This window comes from Phoca vitulina, unplaced genomic scaffold (assembly GCF_004348235.1).
Source record: "Phoca vitulina isolate PV1807 unplaced genomic scaffold, GSC_HSeal_1.0 scaffold45, whole genome shotgun sequence".
NCBI classification, from domain to species: domain Eukaryota; kingdom Metazoa; phylum Chordata; class Mammalia; order Carnivora; family Phocidae; genus Phoca; species Phoca vitulina.
In genome coordinates this window covers 1,712,863-1,730,377 of record NW_022589748.1, presented here as the reverse complement: position 1 = coordinate 1,730,377, position 17,515 = coordinate 1,712,863, and the positions used below count along the sequence as shown (strand labels likewise).

Genomic DNA, 17,515 nt, shown 5'->3' with positions numbered 1-17,515 from the left:
TTAGCAGCACCCAAGTGGTAACTGGTCATGATTTCTAATCCCGAGCCCTTAGGACGAAGACTTCCACAGCCGCGGCGTGCTGATGCGGACGAAGAGGCCCGGCGGCACAGATATCCCGAATTTCACAAGGTCAACACGGGAGAGGGTAAGGGGTGGCCAGAGCCCTGTTCACTAAGGGTTCATGTGTGGATACTACGCCAGGAGCTTTATGGGGGCATTCCTTCATTTCGCTGTTGAGGACGCTAAGGCCTGAGGACAGAAACTGGGTGCCCTGCCCAAGGTTACTCCTCTTACTGAGTCAGGAATCAAGCCTCGTAGTGGCCCTGCTCACACTGTCCCCCATGTCCTGGGCTAGTGCCTTCCATGGAGGCCACTCCACAAGCAGGCTTCGCAGGCCCTGCTGGCAGACAGGATCGGAGATTCAGCTTCTGGGAAGCAACTGGGGGGATCAAGGTAAGAGGCCAAAGAGGGGGCAGGCTCTTCAATGATGCCCGCTGCCATCCAGTCCGGTCCCATCCTTTTACTAACGAGGACACGGCTACTGCTGAGGGAGGGGACTTTGTGAGGCCCAACCAGTGACAGAACTGGGGCTGGACCCAGGGTCTCCTGACTCTAGGCCTAGCACCGTCCACCATCCCCTGACCAGAGGAGGCTGTGATGTCTATCACCATCACAAAACAGTAGTCTGGTAGGGAGGCCAGAGCTGCTGAGGCCCTTGGAACATTCTGGGGGTCCAGACTCTCCCGGGAAGAGGGAAGAGGGAAGCCAGCTAAAAACACCACAGCCGCTGCCAGAATAGAGGCACAGAAAGCCAGCAAGTAGGAAGCTTTCTAGTTTTAACCTGCGAGGCAATGACAGCAGTGTAGTCAGGCTCCCGAACGACAGGGAAGCTAATGAGCGGCTATCTCACAGCACGCCTATTTGATGGAATACTGGGCAGCACGCATTAGATTTCTAAAGGATAAGTTAATGACATGAAAGAAATATTTACATGTCAAGTAAAAAACAAAAACCAACCAAACCAAGCAAACAAACCAAACCAACAGCCTAGAAATGAAAACTTCACATCCATCTGATGCCATCTATAAGAGACAACAGAAATAAAGCACCGTCTAGAAAAGAGACTGGAAGGAATATGCCAGAATGTTAACAACGGTTATGTCTGCATCGTGAGATAATGAGTGATGACCTGTTTTCTAAAACTGTTTAGAATTTTCTAAATTTGGTATAATACACATGGAGGACTTCTGTAATTAAAAATACTAAGCATCATATAAAAGGAATTGATCTTCATTGATTTGGGGGATATGCCACGGGAAGGACAGTCTCTCACTTCTGCCAGCCCTCCTGCTTCTCTTCCAAAGGGCCCTGGACCGGTCAGTGCACATCCGATCACATTCTCCTCTGTCACATGGGAAAGACAGGAGATGCGCCACATCATGGTGACCAGTGTGGCCCCGGGCCTCAGCAGTAGCAAGGGACTCCTGTGGCGAGCTAGAAACGCATGGCTCTTGGAGGAATTTCTCTGGGGGCGGGAGGTGGTGTGCAGGTTCCAGGCAGGGGCTCCGTAAGCCTTCCTTCCTAAAGCACTTCAAAGGTTCAGATGGCTCCCGCTTTCCTTTTAGAAGTCATCAGCTTCCTTCGGTTGTCCTTCCGGAGAGTAAACAATGTCACCAGTCACGGTCCAGGCCTCGCACTACTGAGACCTCATCCACCTGTCGTCAAGGCAAAGGCTCACGCTGATTTACGAGTTCAACCAGAGTTCTCGCCCTCCGTGATGCACCCACGACCGTGCGGACATGCACACGGTGTACAGATAGGATGAGCCCTCCTCGGAGGCAGTTCAGCTGATGTTTGTCAACACCGTACGTTACTTGCTCCACCCCCAGTCCTGGATGTAGGCAGCAGGGATATGATGCCCATCCTACAGGTCGTTAGATGCACCAGGATGGCTGTTTTCTCCATCGGTCTCGTTATCTGTTTCCTTGAGCTTCAAACTGTGAGCTCCCCAAGTTTTACCTTTATAGCAAAATCAGGGAAACCTCAAGGGTCTCTAAAAACACACAAATTTTATAAAAGCGTGCCAAACCCTGGTGACAGTCAAGGAATAATGCTTTTCTCTACAATCCCCTCTCCAAGGATGCTGGAAGAAGAGGATTACTATCTCTCTATCCATAAGCACGTTTGTACACACACCCCACACAGCATCGCCATAGGCACACGTGTACATGGGTGTTTCAGGGTTCAGAGCGGAGCATGCGAGCCCGTGTGCGGATCGCATCTGGAACCTCCCCGCCTCTCTCATTCTGCAGTTCCCGCGCTTGACACAATGCCTGACATTTTAACACAGGCCTTTAGTGAGCGTAGCTGAAGGTGGGAGGCGTAGAGATTGCTGGTTCTTGCTGATGCTGGGTAATGTCCAGACACACCTGGAGTCCACGGAACAGGTGAAGGATCCTTGGCACTCAGAGGAAATTGTACGTGGACTTGAAAAGATGAAGCCACCCCCTTCTTCCTACACAGTGCCCTGGGCTGGGAAGAGTCCAGATCAGTGCCCTGGGCTGTACTGCTAAGAGATGCCGCTGTTGCTACAAAGGCCAAGGAAAGCCCTTTGGGGCTCACCCAGGCATCGCATTTTAGGGTGTGAAGTGAAATGCTTGTACAGTGATGGAAAATCCCAGGAATTCTACAAAATGCACAGTTGTACTCTTCGGGAGATAAAGCTACAGAGGGGGAAAAAAGAAAAGCCCCAAAACGTCCTCGGTTGGTCCCTGCAAGCATGATCTCGTTGCCTCTAAGGCTGAAGGGACAGTAGGTTCTTTATTCAAGCCCATCCCCTCGAAACCATAGAAGTGGCTGCCTCTCTATTTTTAGGGAAATTAATCTAACCAGGATAATTACCGCAACTTGTACTGGAAATTGATGACTCATCAAAAAGACAGGAAATAGCAAATGTTCCGTTCTTAAAGGTACAGCCGAGAGACTCCATTTCAGGAGACTAAAGCCGGTGTTTTCAAGTTCAACCAGGAGATGCGCATCTGTCCAATCGGATTATCAAAATAGGTGTGTGATTCTCAGGCTCTGTCGCCTGGGCTCTACCGGGCCCCGTTCCCTAAGTCTTTCACGTGCAAGTGTAAAAAAATAAATAAATACAGGAGCAACCAGTCTGCAAGGGCTAACAGGAGGGGGCCACGGGAAGAGCGAAGGCTTGAGAGTCTTCACGGAAACCTCTTATTACCTGGCTGGCCCTCACACACGTGACACTTCTCTCTTTAAACAGGCAGCATCAGAATAGGACTTTACGGGCCACCACGGCTGGGTGTGACGGGCACTGGATTTTGGGGCCGTGCCAGGAACCTCTGTGAACTAGTCCCCAGCGATCCGTATGTGTGGAAGGTGCCTACCCCACCTCCATTCACCCGCTTACGGTCTGCACGTCCCACCTGGGCATCGTGTCTCCAGCTGCTGGTTTCCTCACCTTGTCGGGACTGCCTTTCAGGGCCTGCACGCCCCACTGCTGGGCATTCCCTACCTCCATGATGCGGGGTGCATACAGGCTCCCCTCAACGATTTCCACAAAGCCCTAAGCCAGGCTCACTTGGGAAAGATGCCTGTCTCAGAGCGCACCGCATTTTGTGAGAAAGTTCTGGTTCCATACATGCTCTAAAGAAAATACTCGAAAATTAACCCAAGTGAAGTTCCTCATAAATGTCCCTTTTGTAATATATGATGTAAGTCAGTATATATACAATGTAGTGCTTTTTAAGAAGTACACAGGAAAAGGACTAGAACGCGAGTAACCTTAAACATGAATTTTTCTGGCAGGAAAGGCTTGGGAGGTGCAAATTCTCCTAAGACTAACATTAGCTATAAAACAGAACATTTCATTGCAATTCCGTATTTTTTTATCGGAGGCTCAGAGACACAGACCACAAGCAAAGAGGAATGGAATAAGCGGACTGTATGTGTTATGACTGAAGCTCTTTTTGCCACCAGGATTCTGGGGACAGAGCAAAGAGGGGGCCGCGGATGGGAGCAGAAATGGGAATTCCTGCACTTTCGCCCAGGATGCTAGTCTGGGAGGGCAACACTCCCCTCCTGCGGTATGCGGCGCCGACCTAGCCGCGAGCCCAGGTGAACAGCTGCGGAAGGCAAGGGCCAGGCCTCTCTCTCCGGGGCCAGATGCCGCGTGCCCAAAAGAAGCCTGTCCACCTCCACGGGCATCCTGGGGACTGTTTAACTGTTAAAATCCACACCACTCTGACTAGACTCTCCAGGTTAAAGTCATTCGGGGCGCTAACTCTCCATTTGCTAACACAAGTGGGAAGATGGGGACACAGGGTAACCCTCTGAGAAAGGAGGTACCTTTTTAACTAAAAAAAAAAAAGAAAGAAAGAAAAAGAAAAGGGGGAAAAAAAAAGCAGAGAACTAATTCATTTATTTAACCCAGAAACGGTTATAATCTGCAACCCTGCAATCCTCTTACACAACTGTTTTGGCAAGCCCCCCTATGTTCCAACAAATATTAAACTGTGCTTGCCATTTGTCTAAGGAATCTTGCATTAATAAACATGAAGAAGAACACTTTTACCTCCCACTCTCAATGACGGGACAAAACAAAGACCAGCTGTATTCATCAATGGGTCCTTGTTCTGCACATAAAGGCTAATTACATTTTGCTTCAAGCCTACACATGGAAAACTTTACTGCTGCCATCCCCGACAAGTCAGCCTGCGCTGTCCCAGCTGACGCGGGGTGGTGACTGCTCACAATACATCGGGCTCTCGGGACAGCCCTGGTGCCTTCGACCTGTGGCCTGCTTTCCCAAATGGGGGTGACACTGCCCCGTGACAGAGAGGCGAGGGCAACGTGGGCTCTTGGAATCCCATGGGAGATGCTGCAATTCAAGTCCATCTTCCCTGAGGTCCGCTCATTTCAGAAACGCACACCAGGCCCCACTGCGAGCTTGTCGGGCGGAGCCTGTGTTTGCTGATCACGGAAGAGGGAACGGGTTATTAGTGGCCGTGCTAGGGGCTGTCCGCATCCGTCGTCGGGGAAGGCAAGTGGGAGTGGTGGTCAGTGAGCGCCCCCAAGGCCACACGGAAGAGTTGTGGACCCTTCCCCCGAGCCACTTGTGGGTCAGCCTTCTCCAAAGCCCACGCTAGACTGTGCCACCCCATCCCCTTCTTGGGTTTTCTGTTGATGAGGATTTAAGAATTCCCTACTCTCCGACAGAGAAAAGAAACGGTTTAGGAATGTTTTAAGGCCATTTGTGAAAAGGTTTGCCCCTGGTGGGCTTATATTCGTGTGTATTAACGGGAAGATGTCTAGTCTAATAAGATACACGTAGGGTGGGCCTGAGGCAGATGGCAGAGTGACAAACCTTTCCCATAAAATAAAAGGAGAGAGGGATGTGAGGGAGAGCCTCCAGATACAGGCAGTCTCCCAGACTGATGGACTCCCTGCAAAGCTACAAGAAAGTAGTGAGTACTGACTCAGTCCATTCTCCACATTTTTTGTGGATTACTTACTCTGGGAAGCATGTACAGTAAGTGTTTGGCCCTAGGCTGCCTTTTGTTAGCAGTCAGTCCATTTCCGACGTGGGAAATGCCCGACCCCCGTGGAGGCCTGAGCCCGCCACCCTCCCCCCACCCGGCCCCACATACACTGCGCCCACCTTGCCCCATCCCCACGTTCGGCACGTCTGGCTGGCCCCCCTGTGTTCTCACATACTGCACTCCTTTGCCTCCAGCAGCCCCTCACCCGAACTTATCTTTCCACCGCAAACCGCATGTCACCCCCTTTAGGAAGGCTTCCCTGATTATTTCCTTTTGCTCCAGCTGGGTGTGCCTCCCCTGGAGGCTGCCCACTGGCTGCTGCTGAGTTTGGCCACGGGAGTCCTGGCAGTGGGAAGAAGGGAGGGTAAGGTCAGGGGTTGCTCTTCGTCCCAAAGGCCACAGGTCCTCACAAGCCTCGGTGTGGTACAGCCCCCCAGTCCCGGTTCAAGCTGCCACATTCCCTCTGTGCTTGCCCTGCTGCCTACCCCTAGCTGGAGTGTGCTGTCTGTCGTGTGGACCCCTGACAGCACGGAGGCTGTGCTTGCTTAACACCACAGCAGTGATCACCCTGGATTCCAATGGCTTGTCTCCCCGAGCCTTCTATCTCCGGATTCCCAGAGCCCAGCAAAGGGCTAGGCTCAGAGGAGGCCTCTAGGAATGTCTACTGTGCTGGTGAGCGAATCTGTTATATCTGAGTCGTGTCCCTCGTGAGTTAGGCTTGTTCTCTCCACGAAGCACACAGTGCCACACCGAGCAATCCCCTGCTCTGATCCCGGGAGGTGACGCACCCTGAGCACCCACGGCCCCGAAAGCAGTCTGTGACAACAGCCACAGTCCCGAAGCAGAACATTCTGTTAGAATAAGCAACTCTCATACTTCTTGATTCTATTTTCCACTTACTGGAGTTTGGTGAACATGAGCAAGTAATGCATGGATTTTCATTTATTTGGATTTTAGGGGGAAAAAAATCTTTTTGGCCTTAAGACACGCTGATACGATGAGAAACCGTCCAGAAACATTTCTCACTGAGCCCACACCAGTAACCGCTGTTGCTCATCAGATGCCAGTAGGGTCGGAGTCTAGGAGAGGTCTAGGGCCTCTGGGGCTTCCCTGGGTGACCTTGCTGGCTCAGGGGACCCAAGATTTAATGTTCTTACCTGTAACATGACAGAGCTGGCTGCTTAGGAACAGCCCAGGAGTCAATGCGTCTATAGACAGTAACTAGAAAAATACTTAAGACTGAAAATCATCCCTGTCATCTTAAGGGAGCAGGATCACCTGGGAGCAGGGCCCTGACAGGTGACTGAGCTGTCATTCCCCAGCGTGAGCCTGGCCTCTAGCAAGGTCAGAGAGGGTAGGGACAGAGGATGGGAGACCCTGACTCTCTGGGCTGTCTCCCGGTCACTCCCCAGCCACCATATTCCCCACCCAGCGGGGATGGAAACCTGTGAGCGGGGAACATTTACGCCCTTTCTAGATGACTCTTCTCTGCTCAGTCGCTTCCCCAACCCCTAAAACAAACCAATTAAATGGACACAAATTTTCTACGTGGCTCCTTTAGAAGCCCAATAAGGAAATGATGAGTCTAAACCAGGGACCAGTACTTAGCCGTCATGTGACAAGTGGCATTATCTGTTGTCATTTCTGAATGGTTTCGGTAGATGCTCTGTCATCAGGCTGTTTCTTTTCCTCAAGTAGGTGCATGTCTGAGGCTAAAAGCACCTACCCAGCATGCCCCGGGAGGACACGGCAGGAGACGCCGGCTTCTGGAAGCCGAGCCTTTTATAACACTCTCAGAGCAGTGGCTTTCAAAATAATCTTTCATTGAGACCCACTGGAAGAACTGCATTTTACATTGCGACCCAATAACTGTACATTTATATTTTTAGATTTATACACATAATGAACACAAAAGTGTCACAAAACAATATCTGACTTTACTATGTGCCATGAGCCACGATACTGTCTACTCCATTCTGTTATTTCGTTTTCTATTGTATTTTATTGTTCAACCAGCCGGTCGCTACTCACTACACTGATTTCGTCCCTGTGACACCCAGTTTGAGAAACACTGGCTTAGGGGGGCTTAGACACGCATTGCACAACTTTTGAAGTGAGTAACAAAGCAAGCTTTGGTTAATTATAGAAACACAAGATGTATCTATGTCTTCTAGAAAGAGATGTGGTTTAAAAAAATAAAATAATGAACACTAGTGAAAAAAAAAAAAAAGGGAATTTACCAAGAAAGACAATGACTATTCTTAGTAAAGTCCTGGCAGAAATAATAGAAAAATAAAGGTGGCAGGCTGGCAGAATAGGGGGGCCAGACACGGACACCGAGGAGTATCAGGGTGACAGCAGTTGGTATGGTTTCTGCTGAGCTTCCATCTGAGGGGTGAGTGGGGGGGTGAGGGCCATCCCATCGACGCTGGTGCCCAGGGTCGGAGGAGTTAATACCAGAGCCTCCACGTTTCAGAGGGAAATCTTAACAGTGAAACACCTCAGAGTCAGCTCCTTCCATCCCACCTGAAGTCACACTTCAGCACGCCGAGACAAGAAGGTAGAACGACCGGGCAACTCCCACCGGGATTAGATATGCCAACAGGTCGGCCAGAGTCGCCGAGACCGAGCAGGGTATTTTCATCTTTGCGCCGAAGTTCTGTGCTCATGATCAAAATCGGCTCCGCCCGCCAGGCCTGGCTAGCTCTCAAGGTCTCTAGCTACTCAACGATGCAGAGCAAAGGTCAAGGGCCCACCAAGGTGGGCCCTGGGAGCAGCAGGCCCAGCAGCAACGTCAGAGGCCAAGGGCGAGTGTGATGGGACAGAGGGACGCCTGGCGTAGAGCGGGAGCCCGGGAGGAGGGGGTGCTCTTCAGAGCCCCGCTCCCCCCCGCACCGATGCCCACGCAGGTTCTATGGGAGCACAGCAGGAGCCCCTCCTTACTGGTGCGGAGCAGCCTGGGGGGCATGGGCTTCTGCCAGAGACCAGGGGAGCCTCCCAGGACAGGAGGACGTGGCTCAACCTCTCGTCTGGCGGTTCTGCCTGTCTGGACCTCGGCAGAGGAGACTAGGGCTAGGGCCAATCTCTGCTGCTTTTTCACCTCTCTTGATTTGTGTCAATACTGTTCCTTCCTTCCGGGGGCTCTGCATGGACGGCGGGCCGGCAACGGGTGCACCCTGTGCTGCCCCAGATCACTGATTGCCTTCTGACAAGAGCCTCGGGTGACACGCCCGCCGTAACACGCGCGCGCCCCACGCGTATGTGTCCGCACACGGACGCCTCGTGTTCTGAGGTGTGACAGGAGTAAATACTTCTGTGTGGGAGCCAAGGACGCGGCCACAGGAAAAGGTGATGTGATTTGCACAGACCCAGCTCCCCGAAACGTCCCAAGAGTCACCTCTTCTATAAGATGCCCTATTCCCAAACTTTCTTAGAAAAAGGCACATGGTGATGAGGCTTCACAATAATTAAGGACACAAGTTCCAGTGTTCTAGGGCCACCAGAGCTTACTGTCACATCGTGGGTATTAGACTGACGCAAGCAGCTCACGGGGGTGACACCGTTTTCCTCACAGCAGCTCTGAGGCCGAGCGCCTCCTGAATCCTGTCCCACTTTGCGAAAGCCAACAGACAGGAGGGCGAGGCAGGGGGACTCTTCTGTGGATTAGCAAAATCAGGGGATACCTGACCGAAAGCATGCAGACGGAGGGAGCCGGGCAGAGACTTACTTGGCAGTAATTTCTTCATCATATTTGGTTTTCAGGTCAAATAATTCTGTTCGAGTTTTTTCCAGGGCTGAAAGGCAGAGGACATAAAACCTTAATATAAGATACCAGTCATTCACATTAAATTAAAAAAGGAAAAGTAGGGGGGCCTGGTTGGCTCAGTCGGTTAAGCATCTGACTCTTGATTTCGGCTCAGATCATGATCTCAGGGTCGTGAGATCGAGCCCCGCGTTGGGCTCTGCGCTGAGCATGGAGCCTGCTTGAGATTCTCTCTCTTCCCCCGCCCCCCCCCCCCCAAAAAAAAAAAAAAAGGAAAAAGTGTACAAGCAATATATTCACATCCAAGGAGTCAAAGATGACAAAAGTACACAGAATGGGGCCAAAAATCCCCTTTCATTTCCACCTCATCTTATCCATGCACCTCCTTGGAGATAACTCCTGTTACCGGTTCAGTGTGCAGATCTCCTGCTTTTATATATATTTGATTATTTAAAAAATAGTTCCATACATTAACTGTGTGTGTGTGTATATATATATATTGTTTTGTTTTTTTCCCGGCCCCACACAGATAGGATGATACACATATATTCTGAGACTTGCTCTTTTCCTTTAGCAGAACAGCCTGGAAAGCGCTCCATGTCAGGACACAGGCAGTAACAATTAGCTCTTGCACGAAGCCTGCCAAATGCCGGGCACCTGAGGACCCCCAGAAGCCAAGGTCCTGGGGTAAGGAGCTGAGACGCTCCAGACAGACAAACGCCACCTAGCTGGCTCCCCTGACAGGCCAACTTACATTCCCATCAATACTAGGAGTGGGACTATTTTCCTATACTCTCACCAACACCGGATATTATCAATTAAAGAAAATTCTTTTGACAGTCTGACAGGCAAAACAATCTTTCCCTGATTTAATTAGCATCCTCTTGCCTGTTACGAATTGTTAATGTTTTTTCATGTGTGTACTGGCCATGTGCATATCTCCTCTGCAGACTGCCTGTTTGTGTCTCTAGCCCCTCGTTCTACTGGACTGTTTATCTCTTTTTACTGATTTCTTAGTGATTTTTAGGCGGCCTCTAGAGTTTGGGGGTCTTATTCACGTGTCTGGAACTGTGCTGTATGTTCTCATACTCTGTCCTTCTGATGCCTCCCCCCCCCCACGTTTAAATTAAGTATATGACGCAGTTTCCCTTTCAGGGAAAAAAAAAAGAGAGAAAGAAGAAGAAAAAAGCATAAAGAAATGATAAAAACTGTAGCACGACCTTTTTGGGCATCTTAAATTGTAAAGGTCTGCTATTACTATGCTTAACTTCACTTAGGGTAGAAATAAGTGTTGTGGTTTTTTTGTTTTTTTTCCCCCATTATTGTTCCAAATGAAATGTCAGTTCTTGACAGCTTGGCGATTTAGATGTGTTTGTTGGAAAAAGAGCAGAAAGAAAGGATGGCGTGTGGAAGGGATGGAAAAGGAATTCAGATCCTCCCTCCTCGATGTTAACAACTCAGTGTGGGTGATAATGAAGTCAAGGTGGAGAGGCTGGGGGGCTCTGGGGAGCGTGGGCTCCTTCACTCCTCCAGGGTGCCCGGTACGGGGCGGGGGGAGGGTGCGGACCAGGGGACGGCCCAAAGCCCCCCCACTTTGGTCTTCCCCGAATGGGCTTGACTAGGATGAAGACCATCACACCTGTCTGCAGACTTTGAACTTTGTGCTCCGCTTCCTCCAGCTTTGAGGTGGTGGACATCTGTGTCTCCTGCAGCTTTCTGAAAAGGAAGAGAATAAAGTCAACTGGTCATCTTGTTTCCCAACGTGAACGTTTCGTGCGTGTTGGAGCTCGGCGGCCGATGATCTTTGCAGCAACCCCCACATCTGGCAACAGGCACACAATCTGGCTACCGCTGGTGGCACCATGAGCACCATGTGCCTGCTCCCCGATCTTCAGCACCCCGAGACTCTGTACCCACGTGTGACACTATGTGGAGCGTGCATCCTGAGGGACCTGACGTGTGCTAATGGATGCAGCCAGTTATCTTAAATGTAACTTGTTCCTCACATGCCAGATATTAAAAAAAAACACAACAAAAAACCATCATCACGCACTCATTGTTTTCTGAAGTTACCCAAGAAGAATGACACATTTACATTTTGCTGACACAATGAGGAATTTGTTGGCATAAAGGACGTGCTAATAGATATGACAGGTGGCTCCAGGTCTGGTATAATGGGATGCAAATGTGACGGTAATACCTAATGGGCGATGCTCCACGGGTGAACCCAGTGTCCCCAGATTCACATTTCCCCTGATCTCCAAATGAATTCCCTGGTCAATAAATAGCATTCCTCCCTCCTCATCTGCAGAAAATTTCTAAAAATAGGTTCATTATTTTTACATCTTATGAAGAGAACACATGCTCTCAGACTAACAACCTGGGAATATAGAAAAGTAGAAATTACACTGTTTGACAAAAAAAAAAATCACCCAAATTTCCATCCCCTAAGGAGAAGGACTGCTCACGTTTTCACATATTCCAATTATAAAACTATTACAGGTTCTGAGTTAAAAAAAAAACAAAACAAAAACCAAACCCACCAGCACAACTATTCTATAAACTCACATGTAATATACAAGAGTGTAATATACACTCTCTGCCCCTTTTAGTGTGAAAGGGATCCTAGCACACACAGGCCGGCCTGCTTTTTCACTTAATTCCAAAGGCTCGCCTGCTTTTTCACTTAGTTCCTTACTTTGGAAGCGTTCTACACGAGCATACACAGCTCCTCCCCATTCTTATTAAATAATTAACGTAACCAGCCTCTGTGGACACTTAGATTGTTTATCGCCTCTTTCCACTAAACAGTTCTGCAGTGATCATTATGCAGACATTGTTGTATAATTCTGACAGTGAATCTGTTGGATGAAGTTCTAGCAGAGGAATTAGAATGGTCAAAGAGTACGTGCAATTTTTTGTTACTGTTGTTCTGATATTGAGAAACTTCCCAACAACAACAAAAACCTCGCTAATTTAAACTCTTGCCAACAATATGCGAGTGTTTGTTTTCCTGTGCCAACACTGGATAAAATTAAACTGAATTTTTCTGCTGAGTAAAGCTGAGCATTCGTTTCACTTTGTACGAACTGTCTGTGTATCTCCTTCGTCTACTTCATAGCACTCATTTTTTTTTTCCTATTAATTTGTAAGGGCCCTTATGTGGCGGGAAAATGTCTTCCTAGTTTTTTGATGCTTTTACAATGTTTATTGTTATTTATTTTTAACAATTGTTTTCAATTATGATTAGAAATACCTACTCTAAAATTATTAAAAACAACTTGCCTAAGTTTTCTTCCAGTATGTACATGATTGAATTATTAATGTTGAAACCGTAGATCCCTTTCAATTTCTTGGTGTAAAGAACGAGATAAAAAAAAAAATCTGGCTTTATCCTTCATCCCAAGTGGTCAGTCCGATATTTGCATCTTTAAATATAATTAATTCTTTTACCTAGTTTGAAAAGCCAATTTAATAATATCAAATTCCCAGATGAATTTACTTCCACAATTTTCAAATGCATGACTTTGCTCTGTGCAACTGTAATCACGTGGTATGTAATTCTGTATCATGCATTTTTCACTCCCTATCATGCTGGATACATCGCTGGTCTCATTTCAAATTCTACATTGCTATTATTTTAATGGCTGTGTAATGTTCCAGTTGGGGATGGCCCAGCTTTATCTACGCATTTCTCTCTGGCCGGGCATTTCGACTGCTTTTATCCCATCCCCTCACCCTAATATCAGTAACATGGTGAGAAACTGCTTTGGGCATACAGTGCTCTCCTAGGAGGCACGTTGGGGCTGGGTCAAGAGTCTGCTCAGCTTTCAGAGCCCTGACTCTGTGGGGCTCCCTTCTTTCCTGGGGGGCAGCACCTGGCCCCGCTCTCCCAGGCTGCACGGGACTGGCCTTGGTACTGCAGTGAGGACTCTGGGAGGCGACATGCGACCACCAGGGGAGGCCAGAGCTGGAGTGGTGGGCTGGGCTCTGGTCCCATCTCTGGGTGGCTAGCTGGGAGAACATGGGCAGGTCCCAAATCTGAAGCCCGGTTTCTCTATCTGTAACAGATTTTATTGGTATCAGCTGCTTGATATATGGAGCGTGGTGAGGTACAGAAAGAGGCAAAAAAACAACAAAAAAAATCCAAAAACCAAAAAAACCAAGATTTGTGTGTAATGTTAAATATCCACATTCATTTCAGAAGGTGGCAGGAGTTTGACCGACGTGCATCCAGGGCGTCCCCGGAGAGGGCACACGGCCATGCCCTGTCATCTCAGCTCATGTCAGCACATGCCAAGCACACACGCTTTGTGCTCAACCCCTGGACCCACTCTGGTCCCCTTGACCACCTGACGCCATCCCCCCACGGGTAAAGACTGATGCACGGCACTCAAGGTAATCTCTCAGGTGACAGAGTAAGGGACGCCTTTATTTTTCAAACAAAATTTTGCTGAAAGCCCCACAGAGCGAGGTTTACAACCTGGGCTGGTCTCGTGTGGACCCCAACAGACACTCACCTCTCCTTTTCTGCAAAATCATTTTGTAACTTTTGTTCCTTTTCGAGAGCTATAGTCTCCGCTTGGTTCTTCAGAGTCTGTTCATATTCTCGGATTTTTTCTTTAAGTGCTTTTATCGTAACCTCTGCAGAAAGGGAAACACGGGCGTGAGAGGCCTAGCACGATTCCACGCGGCTTTTGTAACCTGGTAGGATCGCTGTGTTTTAAACTTTAGCTCCTCAACCCTGACACAAAATCAATGGTTACGAGTCCCTTCGGAGACCTTTTACTCCCTAAATGTTAAATTGAACTTTAAACATTTAGGCTGCAGAGGATCAATGGATTTTGCTGGGAAGAAGAGCTATGGTTTCTTCAATACAACTTAAAAAAAAGTGTGTGTGTGTGGGGGGGAATCAGTGGTCACACAGAGTATCATCTTATTGATAAGCTTTAAATTAGTCCTCTACTGAGGGAAGACGAATCGTGTTTTTGTGCGGTTTAAGTACTTTCTCACAAAGAAAACAGTTCATAATCGTGTGCGCGTTTTGGAAGAATGGGTCTTGGCCAAAGTCAGGTGAGTCTACAGACGTCCCTGGCCCTGGGCTGTGGTTCCCCGGTTTCACAAGCGATGGAGTGCACAGTGTGCTAAGTGGACACGGTGTGCATCTCCTCTGCTCGAAGGGACACACCCTGGAGCTTGGGTGCCAAACACCCACCACCCAGGCTGGAGTGCAGAGGATGGGGGCTGTGCGCACAGAGCAGGTGGTGCAGGGCCTGGGGGAGCCACATCTGAGGGACAGTGAGTGCCAGGGCTGTGGGCAGAAGTGCTGGGTGATGGAGGAGTCTTGCGGGGCTCAATGCTCAGGACAGGGCCCCATGCAGAATAGGGTCCCACCACCACCGAGTGCATGTTTAGAGCTCTCGCTTTAATGACCCCAAATGGGAATGCCAAAGCAGATATAATGAGCAGGGCAGGGTCCTGACTCAGACCCGTGGGTGGCTCGAGGGCAGGACTATTCCGCCTGCTCCCTACCATAGACACCCCCACATCACCCTCTGTGCTGGACATTCCCTGGCAGGGCACTGCGGTCCCAGCTCCAGGGACAGTAGAGCTCTTGGGGAGCCGACCTGCCGTGCGTGGATCCGTCTCGTAAAAGGCCAGGCCGAGAAAGGGCCAAGGCACGAATGAATGGAGGAGGCTAGGCAGGTTGACTGGGGCCTGTGACAATGGGGCTGAGGCTCACGGGACGACACTGGCTGCCAGGTCTTCACCCAAGTAGGAGCTTGCACTGAGGCCTCCGGTCCTTCAGGCTGCAACCCGCTTCCACTTTCACTCCCCCCAGCTGCACAGAGGTGCTGGGCGGTTAGTACCTGCATGGCTTAGTGGATAAAAGCTAAAGGCTCTTTCGTTAAGAGAAGAAACCGGCCCTTTTCATTAAGTGGAACCCAAAGGGTTCTCCTTAGAGGGAGAGAGAGGAAATTAAAACCAATGACCCTGCCAGGGCATCTGAAAGGAGAAAGGGGGTCTTTCTGCCTTTGGGGCTCGCTGTTTGGGGCCTGAAAAAAACGCTCTGTGGGCCTCATGGCTGGTGATGCACGTCACTGTCGAGCCACAGGGATAGGGCCAAAGTTGTCCACTTCCCAAGTGGACGCCATGACAGGTCAACTCTGAAAACACATGCACACTCTTTTAAGTCAATGGTCTATACGACTGTGTCAACGTCTAGCATTTGTGCCTCTCACAATTGGTGGGAAATATCTGGATCGCCTGTGGACCTCAGTGCTCATCCCAGTGGGGTTTCTCAGTGTGACACAGCTATGCTCCTCCCAGGGGAGTTTGGGCCACCAGCTGGGGGCTCCCACTCCGTCTGACGAGGTCTCTTTGCCATCCCCACCCCGCCTGGGCTGCTCGCTGGCCAGCCGAGACTAAGCCAGGGGCTGGCTCGTCCTGGAGCCTCTGGTCCTCCTCTGGCAGGCAGGCCTGGGTCTGGGACATTCTCCCGGGTGTGTCCCAGCTGGAACCCCTCCACGTGAGCCCATGAGGAGGAAGAATGGTCCCAGAGAGGACCGCAGCGCTCTGCTCTAGATGGCAGGGAGAGTTCCAGCACTTGATAAAGAGAGGCCCTTCCTGCTGTAACTTTTCATCCATCTACGCTACGGCTGTGATGATAAATACACGTGACGCACACCCCACCTTCCCAAATCAAAACCACTGTGTACTGGGAAGAAAAGAGAGGAAATCGCCATTTTTCTGGAATTTGGGAAAAATCTATAAAGATATCAATAAATAAAGGGGGGGGGGCTGGGAATTTCTAGAAAAAACAGCCGTGTACACTAAGAGCCTCTGATATGTACTGAGTGTTGGGAAAAGAGGTAAAGGTTTCCCCGTCTCATGTAAGCCCACCCCAATCCTAAATGGTTACTATGTGAAGCCTCCCATCCAAGAAAAGGAGGACTTTCACAAAGTGAGGTCCCTCAATCACTTGTTTAAGGTCTCAGAGCTAAACAGTGGCCCCGAAGGGTCTCAAAGCAGGTCTGTCTGCCTCTGGAGCCTTTGTTCTTAAGTCATGGGACTATGGTATTTCATTGAACAAAGCCCATGAGATGGGGCCTTTGGGGAGGAGGACATCCCACACTCAGTTACGGTTCCTCGCTGGGCAACTAGCCATGGGGGTGCTGACCGAGCCAGGCGGGGGAGGGAGGCCACGTAAAGCCCTGGGCCCACCAGCACATCCTCCAACAAAAAAATCAATCCATAAAAAACCACAAAGAGTGGGTCTTGCAAAATGAGACGTCAGAGGTCACGGGAGGGAAAAAAGCAGCCCCCTCCTTTTGGGTAGTGCTACAAGGAACCCAGATGTGTGCATTTCCAGGTTCTCTCTCACCCGGAGTGTGTGTGTGTGGGGGGCAGGCAGCCCCTTCTCTCACCTGGATCCCAGCCTGCTATGTCCAGCGCCTCACTCTGAAGCAGGACTATGCTGTCCCAATTCGCCCCAAAGGCTTACCGCTCCCTGTGGAGCCAGAGCGAGGTGGCAATTCCTCTGGTTCTGTGCTCCCCCTCCCGGGGGGGTGGGGACGAAGGGGGATCCTCAGGACTGCCTCTCGAAGCCTGTCTCCAATGGTCTCAAAGCCAAAGGACACTTTAAAGATCTAAGTGATTCTGTATCCAGCGCTCAGAGCGGATTAAAGAGCGCCCTCCAAAGTCACCCAAGAGGTCAGTCTCTGGCTCCCAGCTCCTTCCTCGCCCACTCCCAAATCGAAACACACAGGTGAAGTTTTACGTGGCGTTGGCGGAACGACCCACAGCTGCTGCGACATGGGGCCTCGCTCTGTCCCCGCAACAGGGAAGCCCGCGGGCTCCTGGACACGGTGACCACATCTGGATTTGAGGTGCCTCGGAGATCTCTTTGTTCTTCCCCCGACAGGAAGAGCCAGGCGACCTTTGCCCTGCCGGCCCCGGTCGCCAGCTGGGCAGCCCCACTGGTTCTCTTTCATTAAATTCGGAAGGATGAGGGGACGCGGACCAGCGGCCGTTACTAAAGGACTTACTGGCCGTGGCCCTTTGATCACGAGCTGGCTCTCTGACAGGTGTCGCCTGCAGGCAACACATCAGCCTTTTAAAAGGCGGATCCCATCACATGATGGTCCAGGAAGAATGTGAAAGAATCCTGGTTGGTCCCGTCACAGGGCAATAA

The 17,515-nt window shown here is 50.1% G+C and overlaps 1 protein-coding gene across 6 annotated transcripts in view; it reads right to left on the bottom strand.

Moving 5' to 3' along the window:
• Positions 1-17,515, bottom strand: part of CUX1 (cut like homeobox 1) — a 352,682-nt gene that overhangs the window by 124,566 nt on the left and 210,601 nt on the right. For all 6 annotated transcript variants that reach the window (XM_032430822.1, XM_032430825.1, XM_032430824.1 and 3 more), the window contains exons 6-8: positions 13,842-13,965; positions 10,961-11,037; positions 9,286-9,352 (exon numbers count right to left, since the gene is read on the bottom strand). In XM_032430822.1, the coding sequence (XP_032286713.1) occupies positions 9,286-9,352; positions 10,961-11,037; positions 13,842-13,965 (268 nt within the window). The remainder of the gene's footprint in view (positions 1-9,285; positions 9,353-10,960; positions 11,038-13,841; positions 13,966-17,515) is intronic.